This window comes from Loxodonta africana, chromosome 4, assembly GCF_030014295.1.
Source record: "Loxodonta africana isolate mLoxAfr1 chromosome 4, mLoxAfr1.hap2, whole genome shotgun sequence".
Classification (NCBI taxonomy): Eukaryota; Metazoa; Chordata; class Mammalia; order Proboscidea; family Elephantidae; genus Loxodonta; species Loxodonta africana.
In genome coordinates this window covers 21,554,916-21,574,469 of record NC_087345.1, presented here as the reverse complement: position 1 = coordinate 21,574,469, position 19,554 = coordinate 21,554,916, and the positions used below count along the sequence as shown (strand labels likewise).

The window sequence follows — 19,554 nt, the reverse complement described above, 5'->3', positions numbered from 1 at the left end:
CTCTGCTTCATCTGGCATAAAGTGCTTTCACCAATGCCGAGAAGAATAAAAACATGATGCCTCCCTGGCCTGAGTGCACTTTCTGCCAGCCACACAGAATTGCTGTCAGTTTCCTCATCTGTGAAGTAGAGACAATGACACCTAGCTCTCAGGGTTCTTGTGAGGATACCACGAGGGGGAGTGTGAGTGAGACTCCTGGGAAATGTCATGAGAATGCCGGGCTGACTGCCCTCTTGCAGCTCAGGTCCTGGGGTTGACAAGGCCAGCAAGACCCCTTCCCAGCAACTTCTTTGGGTTTCTGAAAAGGTGTTGGGATTTGAGAAAAGTGTGTACCTGGAAGAGTGTTGTGGGGGAGTTGGCATAGAAGATGTGACGAGCTGGATGGAAATGTTTCTGTGGGAAGGTGTGGCTCTGGAAAGAAGAGAGCAAGTGACCTTATCTGAAGTGATGGGGACCTTCGAGTGCGTAGGTCGGTGACTGGCTACACACTGGCCGATGAAGGGAACCGCATTCCCTAAGACAGATGACGACATGCTTGCTGGCCCTGGTCCTGTTCTCATGTCATTCCTTCTGCCCACAGATGTACCGAGGCTTCAGCAAGATGCCCCATGTACAATACATCTACACGGAAGCTTCCGAAAGTCTCTGTGGCCTTAAGCTGGAGGTCAACAAGTACCAGTACCTGCTGACAGGTAACATCCAACTCTAGCGTCTAAGCCAACATCTGGCCAAGGCCATTGTTCCTTCACCTCGGAAGGATGGAGAAGGGGTAGAAGACTCACAACATCCTGAGGACATTAGCCATCTGTCAGTGGGTGGTGAGGAGCACCTAGCACCTAACAGTTGCAAGAGCTTGAGGCTCCAACACTTAGGCTAGGCTTAACCTCAGCTCCGCCCCTGACCCTGCAGGGGGAATCTCCTAATTTTGCAGTTTTTCAGCTTTACCATAAATAAAGAGGGATTATAAATACCTGTTCCTCTCTACCTCCCAGCCAACCTGTTAGGTCTACCCTTTAAAGGTTTCCACCTTTAGGGTAGTAGCAAAGCAAAAAACAAACCCAAATCCAAAGCCCAAAAAACTCCCAACAAGCTTTGATGAGGGAAGTGAAAAGTTGAACTGTAGTCCCAGCTCCAGTACTCAGTGAACTTGGGACCTTCAGTAAACTGCTTAATCCCTCTGATCTTTATTTCCCTCACCTGGAAAATGGGGCTGCAGTCTGTCTTAAGTGGTTTTGGGGAGGATGAAATAGGATTATCGGTCTGAAAAGTACTTAGCACAGTACCTGGCCTAAGGTGGGTACCCAATAGGTGTGAATTCTTTTCCTTCTGGCTGTCCTCTGGACAAAATAACTCTTTCCTTGTCCTCTTTCTTCTTCTAGGTCGTGTCTATGATGGCAAGGTATATACAGGGCTGTGCAACTTTGTGGAGAGATGGGACCAGCTCACCCTCTCCCAGCGCAAGGGGCTGAATTATCGGTATCATCTGGGCTGTAACTGCAAGGTGAGCCCTGGGGGAGGGGGTGATGGGGAGAAGCTGGCTGTAGCCCCTGGCAACATCAGCTTTAGCTGTACCAGGTGCTAGCCCTCTGCAGGGCTGGGATGTGTAAGCATTAGGAATGTTGCCTGGGGTGAGCGATGAAGCAGGCCAGGGAAGAATGCCTTTCTGCTGGCATCTGCTGCCTCCATGCTGCGCACTTAGCATAGTGCAGGGCTCTCTAGCATCCCTGGTCCCTCCCAGCAGTGCAAGGCTATAGCAGGTACAGGATCCTTACAGCCGGCAGGCCCTGCCAAGCTGTTGCAAACGGGGTCACCCTGGCAGCTGACTCATCGATGGCCCCTGCCCCAGCAGCAAGCAGGCACAGGACTGCTGATGCTGGAGACTAGAGAATGTCACTTTCCAACTAGGCCCAACCTATTGACCCACACACAGGGCCACCACAGCACAGGCTTCTTCCTGCTGTGGGAAGGAGTTGGGCCATTCTCCCACTTAACCCTCACAGCAACCCCATGCAGTGTTAGTTACTATTATTATCCCCATTTTGCAGATGAGGAAATGGAGGCTCAGAGAGCTTAAGTAACTTGCCTTAGGTCACACAGGTTCTGGAGTCTGATTTTCAACCCAGGGCAGCTCGGCTCCAAAGCTTATGCTTTCATCTTTCTAATTCCTCAATTCCCTGGAACAGCTGAGAATTCCCATCCTTGCTTGTTATCATTTGAGAGGGAAAAGCCACTTACTGACTGTGTGACCCAGAACAAGTTACTTACTTCCTCATCTGTAAAAGGGAGATAAAACTGTTGTGTGAACCAAAGGAAATAATGGCAAAGCACTTCGTAGAATGTCAGATACATTCTTAAAAAGTGCTCAAGGACGGCGACACTTTGTCTTGCTTACTTTGGACATGTCATCAGGAAAAACCAATCCCCAGAAAAGGACATCCTGTTAAAGTAGAGGGTCAGCAAAAATGAGGGAAACCATCAATGAAATGGACTGACACAATAGTCTTCAACAATCAGCTCAAACATATCAAAGATCATGAAGACTAGGCAACGTTTCCTTCTGTTATGTATAAGATTCTCCCACGAGTTGGCAGCAACTAACAGCACTGTTATATTTTAAATAATATTTTATTGTGATTTTGGTGAAAGTTGACACAGCAAGTTAGGTTCCCCTTTGACAGTTTCCATACAAATTGATCAATGACATGAGTTACGTTTTTCACAATGTGTCAGCATTCTCATGAATTATGTTCTGGTTGCTCCATTTTTAGTACTCTAGTTTCCCTGCCCTTTTATCTTCTCATCTTTGCTTTGGATTAAATGTTGACCTTTTGGAGTCATATAGGGTTTTTTTTTTTTTTAGTAGAGCACCAATCTAATGGGCAATATCCTTTATTTTGTGGGTCACTCTGCATTTCTGTTAGAAGGTGATCTCTGGATAGTTTTGGTTCAAGGTTTAAAGAGCGCCTCAGGGCAACAGTCTCAGGGAGTCCTCTGGTCTCAGGTGGTCCAGTTACCCTGGCCATTTTTAAGAATTTGAGTTTTGTTCTGTATTTTTCTCTCATTCTAACCAAGATAATCTATTGAGCCCCCAGTCAGATCAGTCAGTGGTGGTAGCTGGGCACTATCTAGTTCTTCTGGTCTCAGGAAAACAACATTATTAATTAGATTGTTATCACTACTGAGGGATTGCTGTGGCTGGGAATTCCCCTACCATTATCCCAGGTTCTGAATCCAGACTACAGCAAGCATCAGCCCCACCCCTCCGTGGGTCCCTCCTCCATGGCAGAATCCACCAACTGTTGGCTATTCTCTAATTACAGATCAAGTCCTGCTACTACCTGCCTTGCTTTGTGTCCGCCAAGAACGAGTGTCTCTGGACCGACATGCTATCCAGCTTCGGCCACTCTGGCTACCAGTCCAAACATTATGCCTGCATCCAGCAGAAGGGTGGCTACTGCAGCTGGTACCGAGGATGGGCCCCTCCGGACAAAAGTGTTACCAATGCCACAGACCCCTGAGCACCAGGCCCTGCCCCACCTCACCTCCCTCCCTTCCTGGCTGAGCTTCCCTCGGACACTAACTCTTCCCAAATGATGATGACAATGAAATTAGTGCCTGTTTTCTTGCAAATTTAGCACTTCGAACACTTAAAGAAAATTCTATGCTGTCATACGGAGTTTTTTGGAATCATTCTCCCAGCCTCATTCTACCCCTTCTTTTTGGTTTGGACATCACCCATTTCTACCTGGGAATTTTTGATGCCATGCCAGAAAGAAAGAGGAACATATACTTCTCTTCTTCGTGAAAATATAATCTATATTTTTTTAGGAAAACAAAAATTGAGAAACTACCCCATTTGGGCATTGTAATCCTGCCCCTCTTTCTTCTTCCCCAGCTCCCCATCTCCCAGACCCTCCTCCCTTTCCTCTTCTCCTCTGCCCCCGTACATAAAGGACACAGACAAGGAAGTTGCTAAAAGGCCAATTGTTTCAGGGTCAGTCAAGGGCAGCAAGCAGATAGACTGAAGGCACATGGAGGGTTTTATACACTGAGGAGATGCTACTGCATGTCCCAACCAGGCTGTGCCTGTGTCTGCAGATAGGAGTGAGAAAGGGGAAGAAGAGACTGCAAGAGAGGGTCTGAGATGACACAGGACACACACAATTCCCCCAGCCCAGAGATGCTGGAGTTGACCAGATGGCGGGATCAGGGGCACCATGTTTCTGAGTCTGAGGTAAGTGGCCAGGCCAGAAGAACAGAATTTTCTTAGTTGGTGAAGACTTAAACATCTGCCAGAGGTCAGGAGGCAATTTGCCTGCCTTGTAAAAAAGCCTTTGGAGTTCCTGGATGGCGCAGACAGTTGGACACTCAACTACTAACCGAAAGATTGGTGGTTCAAACCCATCCAGAGGAACCCTGGAAGAAAGGCCTGGCAATTTGCTTTCAAAAGGTCCCAGCCTTGAAAACCCTATGGAGTACGGTTCTACTGTATACACATGGGGTCTCCATGAGTTGGAATTGACTTGATGGTAACTGGGTTTTGTACAAAAGCTCAGGTGAAAGACTGAGATGAATGTCTGTCTTCTCCCTGCCTCCCACAAGATTTGCTCCTGGGAAGCCTTTTGGTCAACTTGGCAGAAAGCTTGCCTTTATGTAAATTGGAGAAATATACACACCAGACACTATCCACAGATATTAGCCAAGTAGATTTGGATAGAGAATACTATCTCCAAAGTAATTTTTAGCTCACCTAGGGGAATTTGTTTGTATACACATTTGCATATACCCATATGGGGACATGAACTAATTTTCTTACAGGACACAGAATTCTGTTCAATGCTATTAAACACGCCAATTGTGTCTCCTCTTCTATTTTATTATTGTTGCTTTTTGAAGAGAATCATGACATTCCAAGTTGACATTTTTTTCATTGTAGTTAAAATTTGAAATTCTGCATACCCTCAGCTGGGGTCACCTGACCTCTGTCCTTCTCCTTTCCTCCTGCTTCATGTTTGGGGGCCTTCACTTAACTGCCTTCCTGGGTTGGCTCAGATGAGAGATGTGTGGTGTGAGTCAGAGGCCTGGGCATAGGGGGAAAGCTGCAGTCCCCCTGGCTAGACGACCACCTCTTCTGGGCTCTGGGGACACCTTGCTGCCCTTCACCCAGCTCACTGTGCAGGAAAGTCACTTCTGAGGGCCTCACCTCATGGAGTTAAGATTGGTGGTCACTGGGGCAGCCCGGCTGCAATCCTCTAAGGGTTTTTGTTGTGTTGTTTTTTAAAATAAAACTATAATATAAATTCTCCTATTAAATAAAATTATTCTAAGTTTTAGTGTCGAAAGTGAAATGCTGAGAGTAGGGGATAATGTATATTTTACAGAGGTGGGCATGGTAGGATGGTGACATTTAACATGATTGCTCTAGCTTTCTCTTTTAAGATTATGGGTATTTATCCTGTCCATTTTTATTAGTGTTTGTATCTTCAGTTCATTCCACCCTAGCAAACAGAGCTGCCAGTTGAAACAGGAGGAAAAAAGAAGTAGACAACACATTGTAGTGTCTTAACACACACACACACGAACACACACACACACACATACATGAGATGCCCAAGCATGGTGTTAGGCAGAACCCCCAAAGGGGGACGACAGCGCAGGCTTGGGTTTCCTTGGGATTGATTTCATTACCTTGTAGCTTTCACCTTGTGGTTGTGCCATTTGGCAGAGGGAAAATGGAAGACGCGGCCCCCTTGGTGGGGCAGCTTGAGTGGAAAGAACTGTCAGCCGGCCGGCCAGTGGTTTTTAAGCCATGAGCCTAGACTTGGTGTTTTGGGTTTATCTTTATTTCAACCTCAAAAGTCTCATGAAGTGGAGCCCCTGACCCAACCCGCACAAGTGCCCTCCATAAGGGGGCAGCGGCATCTCTTCTATGCGGCATTTGGCCATTTTTGGTCCCTGGTAGGGTCATCGCCTGTCACACAAGGAGGGACTTGGGGTGAGGCCTGAGCATGAGCCACCAAAAGCTTCCCTGCAGAGCAGCAAAGTCAGTGGAACCACAGTCCCATCTGCCAGGCCCTAGTGAGAAGGGCAGTCCCGGGCAAAGAAGGGTCCTTTGCAGAGAGATGTCGGAGGGTGGTTTTTGAGCTTTCTATAAGCTATAGCTTTGTTTATTTCACCTGTTCACTTACTGTATAATTTAAAATCATTTATGTAGCTGAGACACTTCAGTATTTCAATCATATCATGGATATTTTATTTTGCTAAATCTTGTGTCATGTGTAGGCTGTAATATGTATACATTGTGTTTAAAAGAAAAAATTAAACCCACATGCCGCCATTTTCCTGAATCAAATTCTACAGTGGAACGGAGGGTAAAATACTTCTACTGTGCAGGCAGCTAGACTGGCAAGTCGGGGGAACTAGAAGGGAACCGGCACCCCAGACTCCTCCAGCCACCTCCCTGTAGGACTTCCAGTGGTTTCTAGAGTAGGAAGGAAGAGGAAGAAAATAGGAAGTACATTCATGTCCTTGCCCTGTGGCAACTGGCCCTGGGCAGTCTGCTGGTCACTGTCATTGCCTTTCTCCTGGACCTTTTGCCCACTCAATGGGGAAGCCATGATTTCTCCTAAAATCCAAGGAGGGCCATGAGAGCTGATTCCAAGATCTTTTTGCCTCCTTTGGCCATCTCTTCTGCCTCCCAATCATGGAAGTCCTGCACCTATGCTCTCACCTCTCAGTACAGAGCTTCCATCTGGCCAGGGTAGGTAACTCTGGGAGGCTCCTATCTGTTCTTACTGGGGCCTAGAACTTCATCCTGGCTGTTGAGCTGTAGCCCAGGAACACCATTTTCCATATCGGTGCTTGAGCAAGAGAAGAAACAAATGGCTTATTGGAATATCTCTGTCTTGGAGATACTGAGGCCTCTGAGAGATAGTACTCTCTCCTGCTCCAGCCCTTCCCCTTATTTGATGCGTGACTATCACCAATGTGGATTACCCCAAGACAGCATGCAAGTATTTGGCTTCTGGCTACTTAAAGTAAAGCTATGACTAGAGTATTTTTATCTGAGAGAAACGCTTTAAAATTCTGATGGCAAAAGCAAAACAAAATGATGTGTGTGTATGGGAAAGTGGTTATCAAGAGCTTCCAAATTTGCTCTTTGGAGGTGAAAGAAGAGGGAGAACTTAGAGAACAGTTCATGCTTTGGGGGTAGGGGTTTCTCTGATTCTCCTGTGCCCCCCACCTCTCCCTTTAGCCAGTCTGCTGTCCTGAAACCTAGAAGTGATGGAGAGAAACCAACCAGAGAAAATCCTGTCTGGAAGGAATGTATTTGTTGCGAAATTTTGTAGCACTGTTTACAGTTTTCCTCCATGTTATTTATGAATTTTATATTCCGTGAATGTATATTGTCTTATAATGTTGCATAATGTTCACTTTTTATAGTGTCCTTTATTCTAAACAGTAAAGTGGTTTTATTTCTATCACACACCTGTCTTTTGCCTTGTTGTGTCCTGATGGCTGTTGGGGGATTTATAGACAGAGGAGAACCTGTAAGCCCGGCCTGCCTGCCCTGGATCCAGACCTCTTCCTTGATCTACTCCATAAAAAACTCCATAGGTAGTGCAAACTAATTCCCACCCTGTCCTAGTCCTTTCCTGGGGCAGGAAGAATTTCAGGAGAGGTATCCTAGATCTCCTGGCTGCTAATCTGACCCTGACCTTGCTCCCTGATTCTGAGCCCAGGGTTCTCCCTGGTTCTATGGGATCTGGATCTCTACAGTCCCTGAGTCATGCAAACAGTTCATGCTCTTGGCTACTAACTGTAAGGTTGGGGGTTCGAGTCCATCCAGAGGCACCTTGGAAGAAAGGCCCGGCAATCTACTTCTGAAAAATCAACCATTGAAAACCCTATGGAACGTAGTTCTGCTCTGACACACACGGGGTCACCATGAGTAAGAATGGATAACAGCAACTAGGTAGCTGGTTAATCATTTATTGGTGGTACAGGTACTCCTGAAATGGGGCCCTAACAGCTTTGCTCGTTTTTCTTCCAAAGAGTACCAACCTTGCGGAGGTGGAAGGGAGGCCTGCAAACATCATATGTTGACGCCAGTGGCCTGCCTGACATTTCAAGTTCAGTTTGGTCTGGTTGGGAAGGCCAGGAACTCACGAGGCCCCATTAAAGCTGGTGACCCTTTCCCAGAGTTCACAGCTGGGCCTGTCACCCTCAATTGACTGGGTTGGCTGCAGACCCGTTGTCCGACTTTCATCACACTGTTGGCTGTATTTTAAGATACAGTTTTTACCCCTATTTTAAAACTACTACACTTTGAGCAAGGGGCTGTGGTGGCACAATGGTTAAACACTTGGCTGTTAACCAAAGGGGTGGTGGTTTGAACTCACCCAGCGGCTCCATGGTCGAAAGACCTGGCAGTGTGTTTCTATAAAGATTATCAAAACCAAAACCAGACTCAATGCCATCAAGTTGAGTCTGACTCATAGTGACCCTATAGTACAGAGTAGAACTGCCCCATAGGGTTTCCAAGGGTGTGATCTTTATGCGCGCAGACTGCCACATCTTCTTCCTGTGGAGCAGCTGGTGGGTTTAAACCACCGACCTTTCAGTGAGCACCCAAGTGCTTAACCACTGCACCACCAGGGCTCCTTCTGTAAAGATTACAGCCTAGGAAACCCTATGGGGTAGTTTCTAGTCTGTCACATGGGGTCACTATGAGTTGAAAATTAACGGCACCTAACAACAACAACAACACACTTTGAGCACCTAGCATATGCCAGGGCACAGTGCTTTAAACACGTTATCACATTAAATCTCAACAACCTGATGAGGTGGTTCCACTACAATCCATGCCTTTCAACTGAGAAAGCTGAGACTCATGGACAGGTTTCTTGTTACCCAAGGTCCACCGCCACCACCAGTTGCCATGGAGTGGACTCCGACTCAGGGCAACCCCATGTGTCAGACTAGAACTGTGCTCCTTACGGTTTTCAATGGCTGATTTTTTGGAAGTAGATCTGAGGCACTTCTCGGGGGGCTTGAACCTCGCACCGTTCAGATAGCAGTTAAGCACGTTAACCATTTGCACCACCCAGGGACTCCATTGCCCAATTGCACAAGATAGAACCTAGTAAACAGGCAGAACTGGGATTCAAACCCAGGCCAGTTTGATGATAGAACCTGAATTTTCTCTGTGGTGTTTACACTTTATCAGAACAGGCTGTGCTCTACCTGCCCTTCTTATCCAAACCAGCACATCCTGGTTCCCATGACTCTCACTGCATAGGGTAGAAGGAAAGATAACCAAGGGAAAACCTCTCTGCTGGTCAGGCTGCTCCCACCAGAGCCTGAAGTCTTGTGTCTCCCAAGAGGGCTATTCTACTCAGCAGCCTGAGCCTCGGATTCCACTAACAGCCCATGGTCCCGAGCGGGGACTATAACGCACCCTATTAACTGTCCTGTTCCCTGAGACTCACATTTCCCACAAGGCCAAGCATGGGGCCACAGCCCTGCATTGCTCTGACTAGTTTAAGAAGATCACCAACCACACACACAGGCATGCTATGAGCAGCTTCCAGGACTCCTCCATCCCAGCTTGTTCCAGCTGCAAGATAGATAGCTCTCGACCCCGTTCAAAAAAATGTTAACCTCTCCCCTCCAGGCCTTCTCCCAATGGGAAGCTATGCCACATACTCTGAGTTAAGCCAAAACCACTTTGTAGAGATGACCTCAGGTGTACTCCAAAGCTGGAAGGCATAAAGAACACACAAGGAAACTGCCCTTTGATAATCAGTGCAAATAAAATATTCCTGATTTTATTGAAAAAGACACATTGAACCAGGTCCTGAATGGGGCTCAAGTGAAATAACATCCCACATCTGAAACAGCTTTTATCTTTATTATTAACCTCTGGCTTCAATATCCAGTGTCTACCTCTGCCAGCTCAAGTTGTCCTCTGATTTGCCAACCATTCCCACAGCTGCAAGGAATGCTGTCCATCATTAGCACTGGCACAACTACCAGAAATTTCACCTGGAGAACTCTTTCCCTAGAAAACCCAGGCATCCCACAGAATATCACCACTCTTCCTTAGGTCCAAGGTGGTTGGGGCATGCCTTTGACCCCACCTCTTCCACCCAAAGAACATCAACATCTGTGTTCGCTCCCTCATTGCAAGGATAAGCAGAATCAAACAAGGGCACTTACCATTGGCTTATGGTTGGGGAAAAATGTCTGCTCCACAAGCGGGAACTTCTCAGGACCCAGGAAATGGAAGATCTTAATAAGCTGAGAGAACTAGGAGAGAAAAGGAGAGAGCATTGGTCAGCATTGCTATCCAGTATAGTGAAACCTCCCACTCTGTCCCCAGGCCTCGAGCATCTGACTGTTCTGACTGCCTACAGTGGCTGCTCCCTGCCTAAAGAATAAAGGCCAGAACCTTTGGCTGATCATTCACTATCTCCATCATCTAGCTACACCAACCCCTCCATTCCTGCCAAGCCCACTGAGCTCAGCTCAACTGCATTCAGGGACCATTTACTGTGTCCTCAGCATTTAATGCAAGTTCTTCATCCACTGCTGACTTTTGTGCTCTGCTCCTAGCCCTACAATGCTCTTCTTTCTAGAGAGGCAGTTTCACGTCTTGGCTCCCGGCTCGGGCTCTGGATCCAGCCTCCCTGGGTTCAAACTTCTGCTCTGCCACTTACTGTGCAACACTGCGAAGTCATTTTAGGTTTCTGAGTCTCAGTTTCCTCATGTGTAAGTTGGACATACTAAGAGGTCCTACCCCATAGGATTGTTGTAAAGATTCAACATACAATGTGTTATGACCAGTGGCTGTTTGTAGAAGCACTCAAATGTTAGCTATTATTATTATTAATAATAAATATTTTATCTACTTTTACAACCCCATCCATTTCTCACAGCTCAAGTTGCATCCCCTTCAATAAGCTTGCCTTGGCTGCAGGTGCTCCTTTTGCATGACTTCCTTTTTCTAGGTCCCCATGGGGTGCAAGTGGTTAATAAGCTGGGGTGCTAACTGAAAGGTTGGAGGTCGAGTCCACCCAATGGCCCCTAAGAAGAAAGGCTTGGCAATCTACTTCCAAAAAACCAGTTATTGAAAACCCTATGGAGCACAGTTCTACTCTGACACCTATAGGGTTGCCATCAATTGGAACTGACTCACCAGTAACTGGTTTTAGTTTTACCATTGTTGTTTTTTATTGTTGGGTGCCACTGAGTCGATTCCAACTTATAGCCATCCCATGTGACAGAGCAGAACTGCCCCACAGGGTTTTCTTTGCTGTAATCTTTATGGAAGTAGATCTTCAGGTCTTTTATCCATGGAGCCACTGGGTAGGTTTGAACCACCAACCTTTCAGTTAGCAGCCAAGAGCTTAACTGTTGGGCCACCGGGGCTCCTCGTTTTGCCACAGAGGTAGGTATTGTCTCAGAGCTAGATGGTAGCTCCTAAAAGGCAGGCCCCAGACTCAATTTCTTCTTCACCTCCCCCCGCCCCACACCACTCAGCATCCTTAGGAGCTCACTTTGTGCCTGGCGCTGAGCTTTAATGTTGGGACAACAAACTGGACATGGCCAGCCTGGTCTTGTGGAAAGATGGACTACAATAGATGAAGGAGATACGAAAGCCTTGCTGGAGGGAAGAATGGGGGTTATGGGACCTGGACAAGGGACAATGTGGGGGTCAGGAGGTCCCCTGGAGCAGATATCATAGAAAAGGAGGAAGGGCACCCCAGGGGTATGGAGAGACTGGGTGCGCTGCAGGCACTCAGCACTGCCTTGGTTGTGGCCTTAGGTGCAGGGAGTAATAAGACACGAGGCTGGAGGTAATTCCTCACAGACCACTAGAAGCCTTAAAGGTCAGACCAATGAGCTTGGAATTCACCCAGATGGTGAAGGGGAGCTGCTGGTGGACATAAGCAGGGGAGAGCAAGTTAGATTCTGATCATGAAGAAGGAGCAAGCTGCAATTTGTGGCCTAATGTAAATGCCCAATGGTTAGAACAGACACCAAGTCTTGTGCCAGGCTGACTTGCGTATAACTCAATGCTAAGGCCCCAGAGAGGGGTGGAGGTACCTTAGGAATTTTCTGTATCAGGCCAGTGTTGTTGGTTGCTGTGGAGTCGATTTTTAAGGCTGTGACCTTTCAGAAGCAGTTCACCAGGCCTTACTTTCCAAGTGCCTTTGGATGGGTCTGAATCACCAACCTTTTGGTTAGTAGTCTAGCACTTAACCATTTGTGCCACTCGGGGACTCCATCACCGGCCTATAAACACTCTGAGTAGAGCCTGCAGGTGTATTACAACCTGAACTCAACTTGGAGGGCTCGAGGCAACTCAAAAATATGAGAAATGATGGAGGGAGAGATCTGCTCATTTTACAGGTAAGGAAACTGGCCTCAGAGAAGGAGAGCAGTTCCATAATTAAGAACATGAGTTTTGAAGAGGCCCAGCTCCCCTACTTACTACTAGCCAAGTAAGGTCAGCCTCAGCTTCCTCATCCTTACAGTAGAGGTGCTTACAATCTTACTCCTCAGGCTAGTTCTGAGGATTAAATAAAATATGCATGTTAAGGACTCAGCACAGCATACAGCGCTGATAAATGGTAGCCGCTACCACCACAAGGAGCCCTCGTGGCACAGTGATTAAAACACTCAGCTGCTAACCAAAATGTCAGTAGTTTGACCCCACCAGCTGCTCTGTGGGAGAAAGATGTGGAAGTCTGCTTCCATAAAGATGTCGGCCTTAGAAACCCTGTGAGGAAGTTGGACTCTGCCCTATATGGTCACTATGAGTCAGAATCAACTTGATGGCAAAGGGCTTTTTTTTTTTGTTTTGGTTGCTACCATTACGGATGACTATGTGGGAAAACAAAAGGGATGAGTTAATACTATCTAAGACCCCGTCCAGTGACACTTCAACCTCAGATAGCATGGACCAAAAAGCTCAGTTAGGGAAGAATGAGAAGACCAGAGCCGTGGTAATAATGGTGAAAAGCAAGCCATATCTATTGATCTAATGCATGTATTCCTTCAACGACTATTGAGTGCCAACTGTGCACAGGCCTTGCTCCAGGCACTGGGACAATAATAGTTATCACCATTTACTGTATAATCTTTGTTATTGTATAATCTTTGTTAGTCAGCGCTGACAAGGATGGGGCCCGAGATCCAAGTTGCTTGCTCAGTTGCTTAAACAAGACTCTTCTCACTACTGAGGCTTCTATGCTGACGGACGGGCCTGTTGTAGGGCTGGGAGAGCACCCACTCCCTTGCAGGCCCTTCCAGGTCAGCTGGCCTGTCACCTACCACCCAGGGCTTGCTGCAGAAGTTGTAGACGGAGTAGAGGGAGTTGACAGCGGGCAGCCCTCCATACTGGAGGCCGATGACCAGGCTGCGGTAATCTTCGCCCAGGGCCATGCTGTAGGCGTGCTGGCGCACCAGGATGAAGTCTGGCTTGAAGGACCTGCCAAGAGAGGGGTAGACAGTAGTGTTACTTACCACACCAGTGCATGGATGGAGCACCACCCCCACTCCCCCATGTGGGCCTGGGGATAGTGTGGTTGCTGCCTGCAGGGGGCTCCTTGGTGTAAGAATAGGGTGGGTATGTAGATGAGGAGGGCCAGATGCAAATTACAGCTGTTGTTGTTACTGCTGGGTGCCATTGAGTCAGTTTCCCCAAGTGCCAGAGTAGAATTGCCCCATAGGGTTTTTTTGGCTGTAATCTTTATGGGAGCAGATTGTCAGGTCTTTCTCCCACAGAGGTGCTGGGTGGGTTGAAACCACCAAGCTTTCAGTTAGCAGCTGAGCACTTAATCGTTGCACCACCCGAACCCGTTTCATTGAGTCGATTCCGACTCATAGGGACCCTAAAGGACAGAGTAGAAGTGCCCCATAGGGCTTCCCAGGCTGTAAACTCTATACGGTGGAGCCCTAGTGACACATTGGCTAAGCTTTAGTCTGCTAACCAAAAGGTTGGGAGTTCAAATTCACCAGCTGCTTCTTGGACACCATATGGGGCAGTTCTACTCTGCCCTATAGGGTCAGGGTCACTATGAGTTGGAATTGACTTGATGGCAATGGGTTTGGGTTTTTTTGGTTTTTTTTTGTAGTCTTTACAGGAGCAGATCGCCAGGTCTTTCTCCCATGGAGCCACTGGGTGGGTTCAAACCATCAACCTTTCAGTTAGCAGCTGAGCGCTTAAGGACTGCACCGCCAAGACTCCTTAAGATTATAGCTACTCACCCATAAAATAACAAGACTGAAAACACCTTACACTTTCTTCTATGCTTGAATTTTCTCTGTATTGAACATATATCTCATTTGCAATCAGAAAAAAAATGTATCAAATATCTAGTGGATCTACTGAGATTTACTAAGCACTGGCCACTATCCTGAATGCACCCTAAGCAAAAACAAAACAAAAACAAAAATCAAACCAGTTGTCATCGAGTTGACTCTGACTCATGGCAACCCCATGTGTTTCAGAGTAAAACCGAGTTCCATAGGATTTTCATGGCTGTGACCTTTCAGAAGCAGAATGCCAGGTCTTTCTTCAGAGGTGCCTTTGGGTAGATTCGAACCACCAACCTTTCAGTTAGCTACTGAGCGCTTAACTGTTTGCATTGCCCAGGGACCCATGAATGCACCCCAAGAGGTGGGTACTACTACTATTAACCCAATTTACAGGTAAGGAGACTAAGGTTCAGAGAGATAAAGTCGCTTATTCGAAGTCATGCTGCAGGAAAGTGGCAGGGCCAGGCCTGTTTAGCCACATGGCCTGAGCTCTCAACCACCATGCTACATGGCTTCCCTCCTGTGTATTTCAAACATGTCCCGTCCCTTTTAAGTAGCAACCTCTAGAAAGCAGCAAGAATACCAATGGGGTGGCCAACAACATTTCAGCCTCTTTGCAAGACCCCTCTGTAGCTATGATTCTGATGAATGCTCACAAACAGCCCTGGACAGAGGTCACACTCTGCCCCCATTTTATGGATGAGAACACAGCAGCTCAGAGAAGTCATGAACTTCCCTGAATCACAAAGCCAGGAGGCAAGAGAGCCACATCCAAACTCAGGTCATCTGGCTCTAAGTCCATCTGCTTCTCAGACCATCACATGCATTGTTTCATGTGCACTGCTAAGGATGAAACTACTTCGGCATTCCTCACTTCTAAATCACATGAGAAAATCAGCCTCACACTAGACACGAAATCTTCACCTGAAATGGCATGATCCATTTGGCTCATTCAAAGCCAGAATCTTAGCTTCAAACAAATAGTGTCTTTTAAAAGAATTCAGATATAAGTTAAAATAACTCTCAAAGGGAAGGAATTTGCTCCCAGCGAAGAGAAAAAAAAAAGGGTGTGATTAGCTTGAGCATCATTACACACCCCAGTGCTCATCACTGCGCGGGGACGTAACGAATATGCATCGAAGGAATGAATGATGTTCATGAACATACACCTCCTTATCCTCACATGAAACGGCAAGGGTCTCCCTGGCTAAACTGTAACTTGTCCCAAGCGGCCACTTAGACAGTGACATCCTTTTCATGTGTATGATTGACAGTGTGCTTGTGGGAACAGTATCATATCACTCTGTGGTTAGCATTAATGTTAGAATCTTGGAGCTATTATACCTATGTCTGTACTCCATTCTTAGAGATGAAACTGTGCCACCGGTGTATTTTAAAAAACCCAGTGCCGTGGAGTCAATTCCGACTCATAGCAACCCTATAGGACAGAGTAGAGCTGCCCCATAGAGCTTCCAAGGAGCACTTGGCGGATTCGAACTGCCGGCCCTTTGGTTAGCAGCCATAGCACTTAACCACTACGCCACCAGGGTTTCCCAGTGTATTTTACAGAGGGGAAGCTGAGGCCCATAGAAAGGCAGTGACATATCCAAAGTCACCCAGCAAAACTGTGGCTGAGCAGGAGGTGGTACCCAGGCCTCTCCTCTCTCTTTCTGTTCTGTGTTCTCTGTGCTGCACTGTGCCTGCCAATTACGTCAAAAGACAGGAAGGAAGGAAGGAAGGGAGGAAGGGAGGGAGGGAGGGAAGGAGGGAGGGAGGCAGGCTCATGTGTTTCTGGTAGGAATCTAATAAACGGTAAGGGAGTACTCGCTTAAAATATAATGCTGAACAGGTTTCAGGGGAGCTTCCAGACTAAGACAGGCAAAGAAAAAAGACCTTGAGATCTACTTCCGAGAAAATTGGCCAATGAAAAACCTATGGAACACACTGGCACAATATGCAACCAATCATGGGGATGGCAAAGGACCAGGCAGCACTTCACTCTGTTGTGTGTGGGGTTGCCATGAGTTGGGGACCTAACAACAACATTGGCAGCTAACAACAACTTGAAATCTAGCCATTTTCATGCTTTTATCTGATTTTAAAAGTAATGTATGTTCAATGTGTTAAAAAAAAAAAAAAAACTTGGAAAACACAAAGGAAAATTACCCGTAACTCTACAACTCAGAGAAAATCCCAGTTAATCTTTCTACTTATTTCTTTATATGCCCATTATGATCCAGTTATCTATTTTAATGTCTTTAATATACATTCATACTTGTAACTTATTTCATACTCTCTATTAATTATAATTTTTGTTGTTTCCCATATAAGCATTTCCCTTACCATTAAAATATCTTCAAAAATACAATTTCTAATGGCTACATAATAGTCCACTGAATGGACATAGTATATTAATTCAAAAAATCATCTACTACTTATTAATCAGGTTATTTCCAATATTTCTCACAGGTATATCTTTGCACAATGATGCCTTCACTTTTAAACTATTTTCTTTAGATTCCAAGAAGTGGGATTATTCGGCCAAACTTACTTAACACATAACACCAAACCCTGTCCAGAAAGGCCATCCTCCTTTACACTTCCCCTGCTGTGTATCTATGGTTAAGATTGTGTGTCAACTTGACTGAGCCATGATTCTCAATGTTTTGGCAGTCGTATAACGTTGTGATCACTTCCCTGTTGAGATTTACTATGTGATCACCTCCATGATGGAATCTGCAGTGACTTGCCAATCAGTTGACAGGGAGTTTCCTCAGGCGTGTGGCCTGCATCCAAATATAAGTGGGCATTCTGGCGAGGCTCTGGGGCTTTTGCTCTTTCTGGATCCTGCAGCTGCCTCCTGTTCGTCCGACCTCCGGTTCTTGGAATTTGAGCTAGCAGCTTACCTGCGGTCTTGCCTGCTGATCTTGGGATTCATCAGTCTTCACAGCCTGTGAGCAAGAGCCCTGCTCTCTGACCTGCCAACCTTGGGTTTGCAAGCCCCTTTGGCTACATGAATCAAGAGAAACCTCTATCTTGATTCACAGACTTGGGGAGTTCCAGCCACAAATGGTTCACAACCATGTGAGCCATTTCCTTGATATAAATCTCTCTATATACATATTTTTACTCTTTACTGGTTTTGTGTCTCTAGAGAACCCAGCCTAAGACAGTATCTGAGTGTCCATTTCACTACAGCCTCACCAGCACTGCATTATTATTATTATTTTTTCTCTCCTCCACTAGACTGGATTCTTTGAAAACCAGAGCTGTGTTCTGGTCATCAGAGTTTGACCTGGTGCAGATGCTTAAGATGTGTTTATGGAACAGAATGTTCCGTTCAGCTCCTAAAATGTTTACCCAGGTCTGAATTCTTATCCTTGAAATTTCTTCCAAATGACAGCAACCGCTGTCATCTCACATAGTCAAGGAATGCAGTGTTCTGGGTTAAGAGAAAAGGACTATAGATACCATAGACTTTGGATCATTACTTTCAAAGAATGGGGAAAAAAAAAAATCAACCCGGAGCATTAACACTAATCACAACTCAGTCTTTTTTTTTTTTTTTCAATTGTATTAAAATATATATAACATAAAATTTACTACTTTAACTATTTTAAGTGTAGGATTCAATGGCATTACTTTCACAATGTACAACCTTCAACATGATCTACTTCTACAACTTTTTCATCACCCCAAGCAGAAACTCTGTACCCCTTAAGCAGTAACTCCCGTTCTCCCCTCCACCAGCTCCTGGGAGCCTCTACTTTCTGTCTCTCGGCATTTGCCTATTCTAGATAGCTCAAGGACTTGGGGTCATACAATATTTATCCTTTTGCATCTGTCTTATTTCACTTAGCAGAATGTTTTCAAGGTTCATCCATGTCATGGCCAGTATCCTTGCATTTTTAAAAAATATATTTCTTTAATTTAATAAGCAACTCCCCCAAAAGATACCCTGCACCTCACTGTTGTTTTAGTTTGCACTTCACTGATTCTACTGAAATTGAACACTTTTTATTAACCATTTGTATCTTCTTTTCTGCAAAATTCTTCTCACATCTTTCCCCATTTTTTAAAAGGGGAATTTGCTACTTCCTTATTTATGTGAGCTCTGTAGATTAAGAGGCTGTCCTTTTGTCTAAAGAGTCCTGGTGGCACAGTGGTAAAGCGCTCTACTGCTAACTGAAAGACAGGTTGAGGTTCGAACCGACCAACCACTCCGTGGGAGAAAAGACCTGGTAATCTGCTCCTATAAAGATTACAGCCTAGGAAACCCTAAGGGGCAGTACTACTCTGTCCTATAGGGTCACTATTGGTCAGAATCAACTCAATGGCAATGGGTTACAGGTTCCTTTATCTGCCCTATTTGTGGCAATTGTTTTCATTAGTTGCTTGTTTGCCTTTTATTTTTATGGCTATGTTGTTTTTGTTAGAAAACCCTGGTGGCATAGTGGTTAAGAGCTATAGCTGCTAACCAAAAGGTCGACAGTTTGAATCCAACAGGAGCTCCTTGGAAACTCTATGGGGCAGTTCTACTCTGTCCTATAGGGTTGTTACGAGTTGGAATTGACTCAGCGGCAGTGGGTTTGTTTTTTTTTTTTTGTTAAGTGTTATTGAGCCAATTTCAACTCATAGCAACTTCACGTGACAAAGTAGAATTGCCCCATAGGGTTTTTTTTGGCTGTACTCTTCACGGAAGTAGATTGCCAGATCTTTCTCCCTCAGAGCTGCAGGGTAGATTCAAAACCACTAGCCCTTTTGTTAGCAGCCGAGGGAGTAACTGTTTGTACCACCAGGGCTCCTTGATGATTGTGTACTCTCCTGTAGGTTAGGATTAGTTCTTTCAGGCGGTTGTTATAAGGGTTAAGTGCGATGTTGTAGGGAAGAACACACACACATTGTAGGTGTTGGACAGGTACCGCCCCTGAAAGGGAACAGAGGGTCTAGCTAAGGTCAATCCCGCAGTTGGGAAGACAGAGGTGGCCTCGGGGAGCCCTGGGAATGGGAAGCCCTGGGCAGGGCCTGCTGGGGTCCACAGCCTGAGTCTGGAGTGGAGGAGAGAAAGGTGCATGCCTGGCCCACATCATCTATCAAGCATCCCCAACCCCTGCTGGGTCCAGAGACACAGGCCTCCAAACATGCCTACAGTGGCCAGGCCCTGGCAAACCAGAACAGCCATCATTCTGCCAGGGATACAAAGTCCCACCCCTCTCAACATTCAGC

At 46.1% G+C, this 19,554-nt stretch overlaps 2 protein-coding genes and 1 pseudogene across 2 annotated transcripts in view; 1 reads left to right on the top strand and 2 right to left on the bottom strand.

Moving 5' to 3' along the window:
- TIMP3 (TIMP metallopeptidase inhibitor 3) overlaps nucleotides 1–3,676 on the top strand; it is a 64,751-nt gene extending 61,075 nt beyond the window's left edge. The window contains exons 3-5 of the mRNA XM_003405321.4: nucleotides 581–692; nucleotides 1,380–1,501; nucleotides 3,321–3,676. Coding sequence (XP_003405369.1) covers nucleotides 581–692; nucleotides 1,380–1,501; nucleotides 3,321–3,518 — 432 coding nt within the window. The 3' untranslated portion in view covers nucleotides 3,519–3,676. The remainder of the gene's footprint in view (nucleotides 1–580; nucleotides 693–1,379; nucleotides 1,502–3,320) is intronic.
- Nucleotides 3,677–4,059: 383 nt separating this feature from the next.
- On the bottom strand, nucleotides 4,060–5,946 carry LOC111748032 (uncharacterized; annotated as a pseudogene).
- Nucleotides 5,947–9,042: 3,096 nt separating this feature from the next.
- The window catches only part of SYN3 (synapsin III), a 182,098-nt gene continuing 171,586 nt past the window's right edge, over nucleotides 9,043–19,554 (bottom strand). The window contains exons 4-5 of the mRNA XM_023539233.2: nucleotides 13,342–13,498; nucleotides 9,043–10,311 (exon numbers count right to left, since the gene is read on the bottom strand). Of these exons, the coding sequence (XP_023395001.2) occupies nucleotides 10,204–10,311; nucleotides 13,342–13,498 (265 nt within the window). The 3' untranslated portion in view covers nucleotides 9,043–10,203. The remainder of the gene's footprint in view (nucleotides 10,312–13,341; nucleotides 13,499–19,554) is intronic.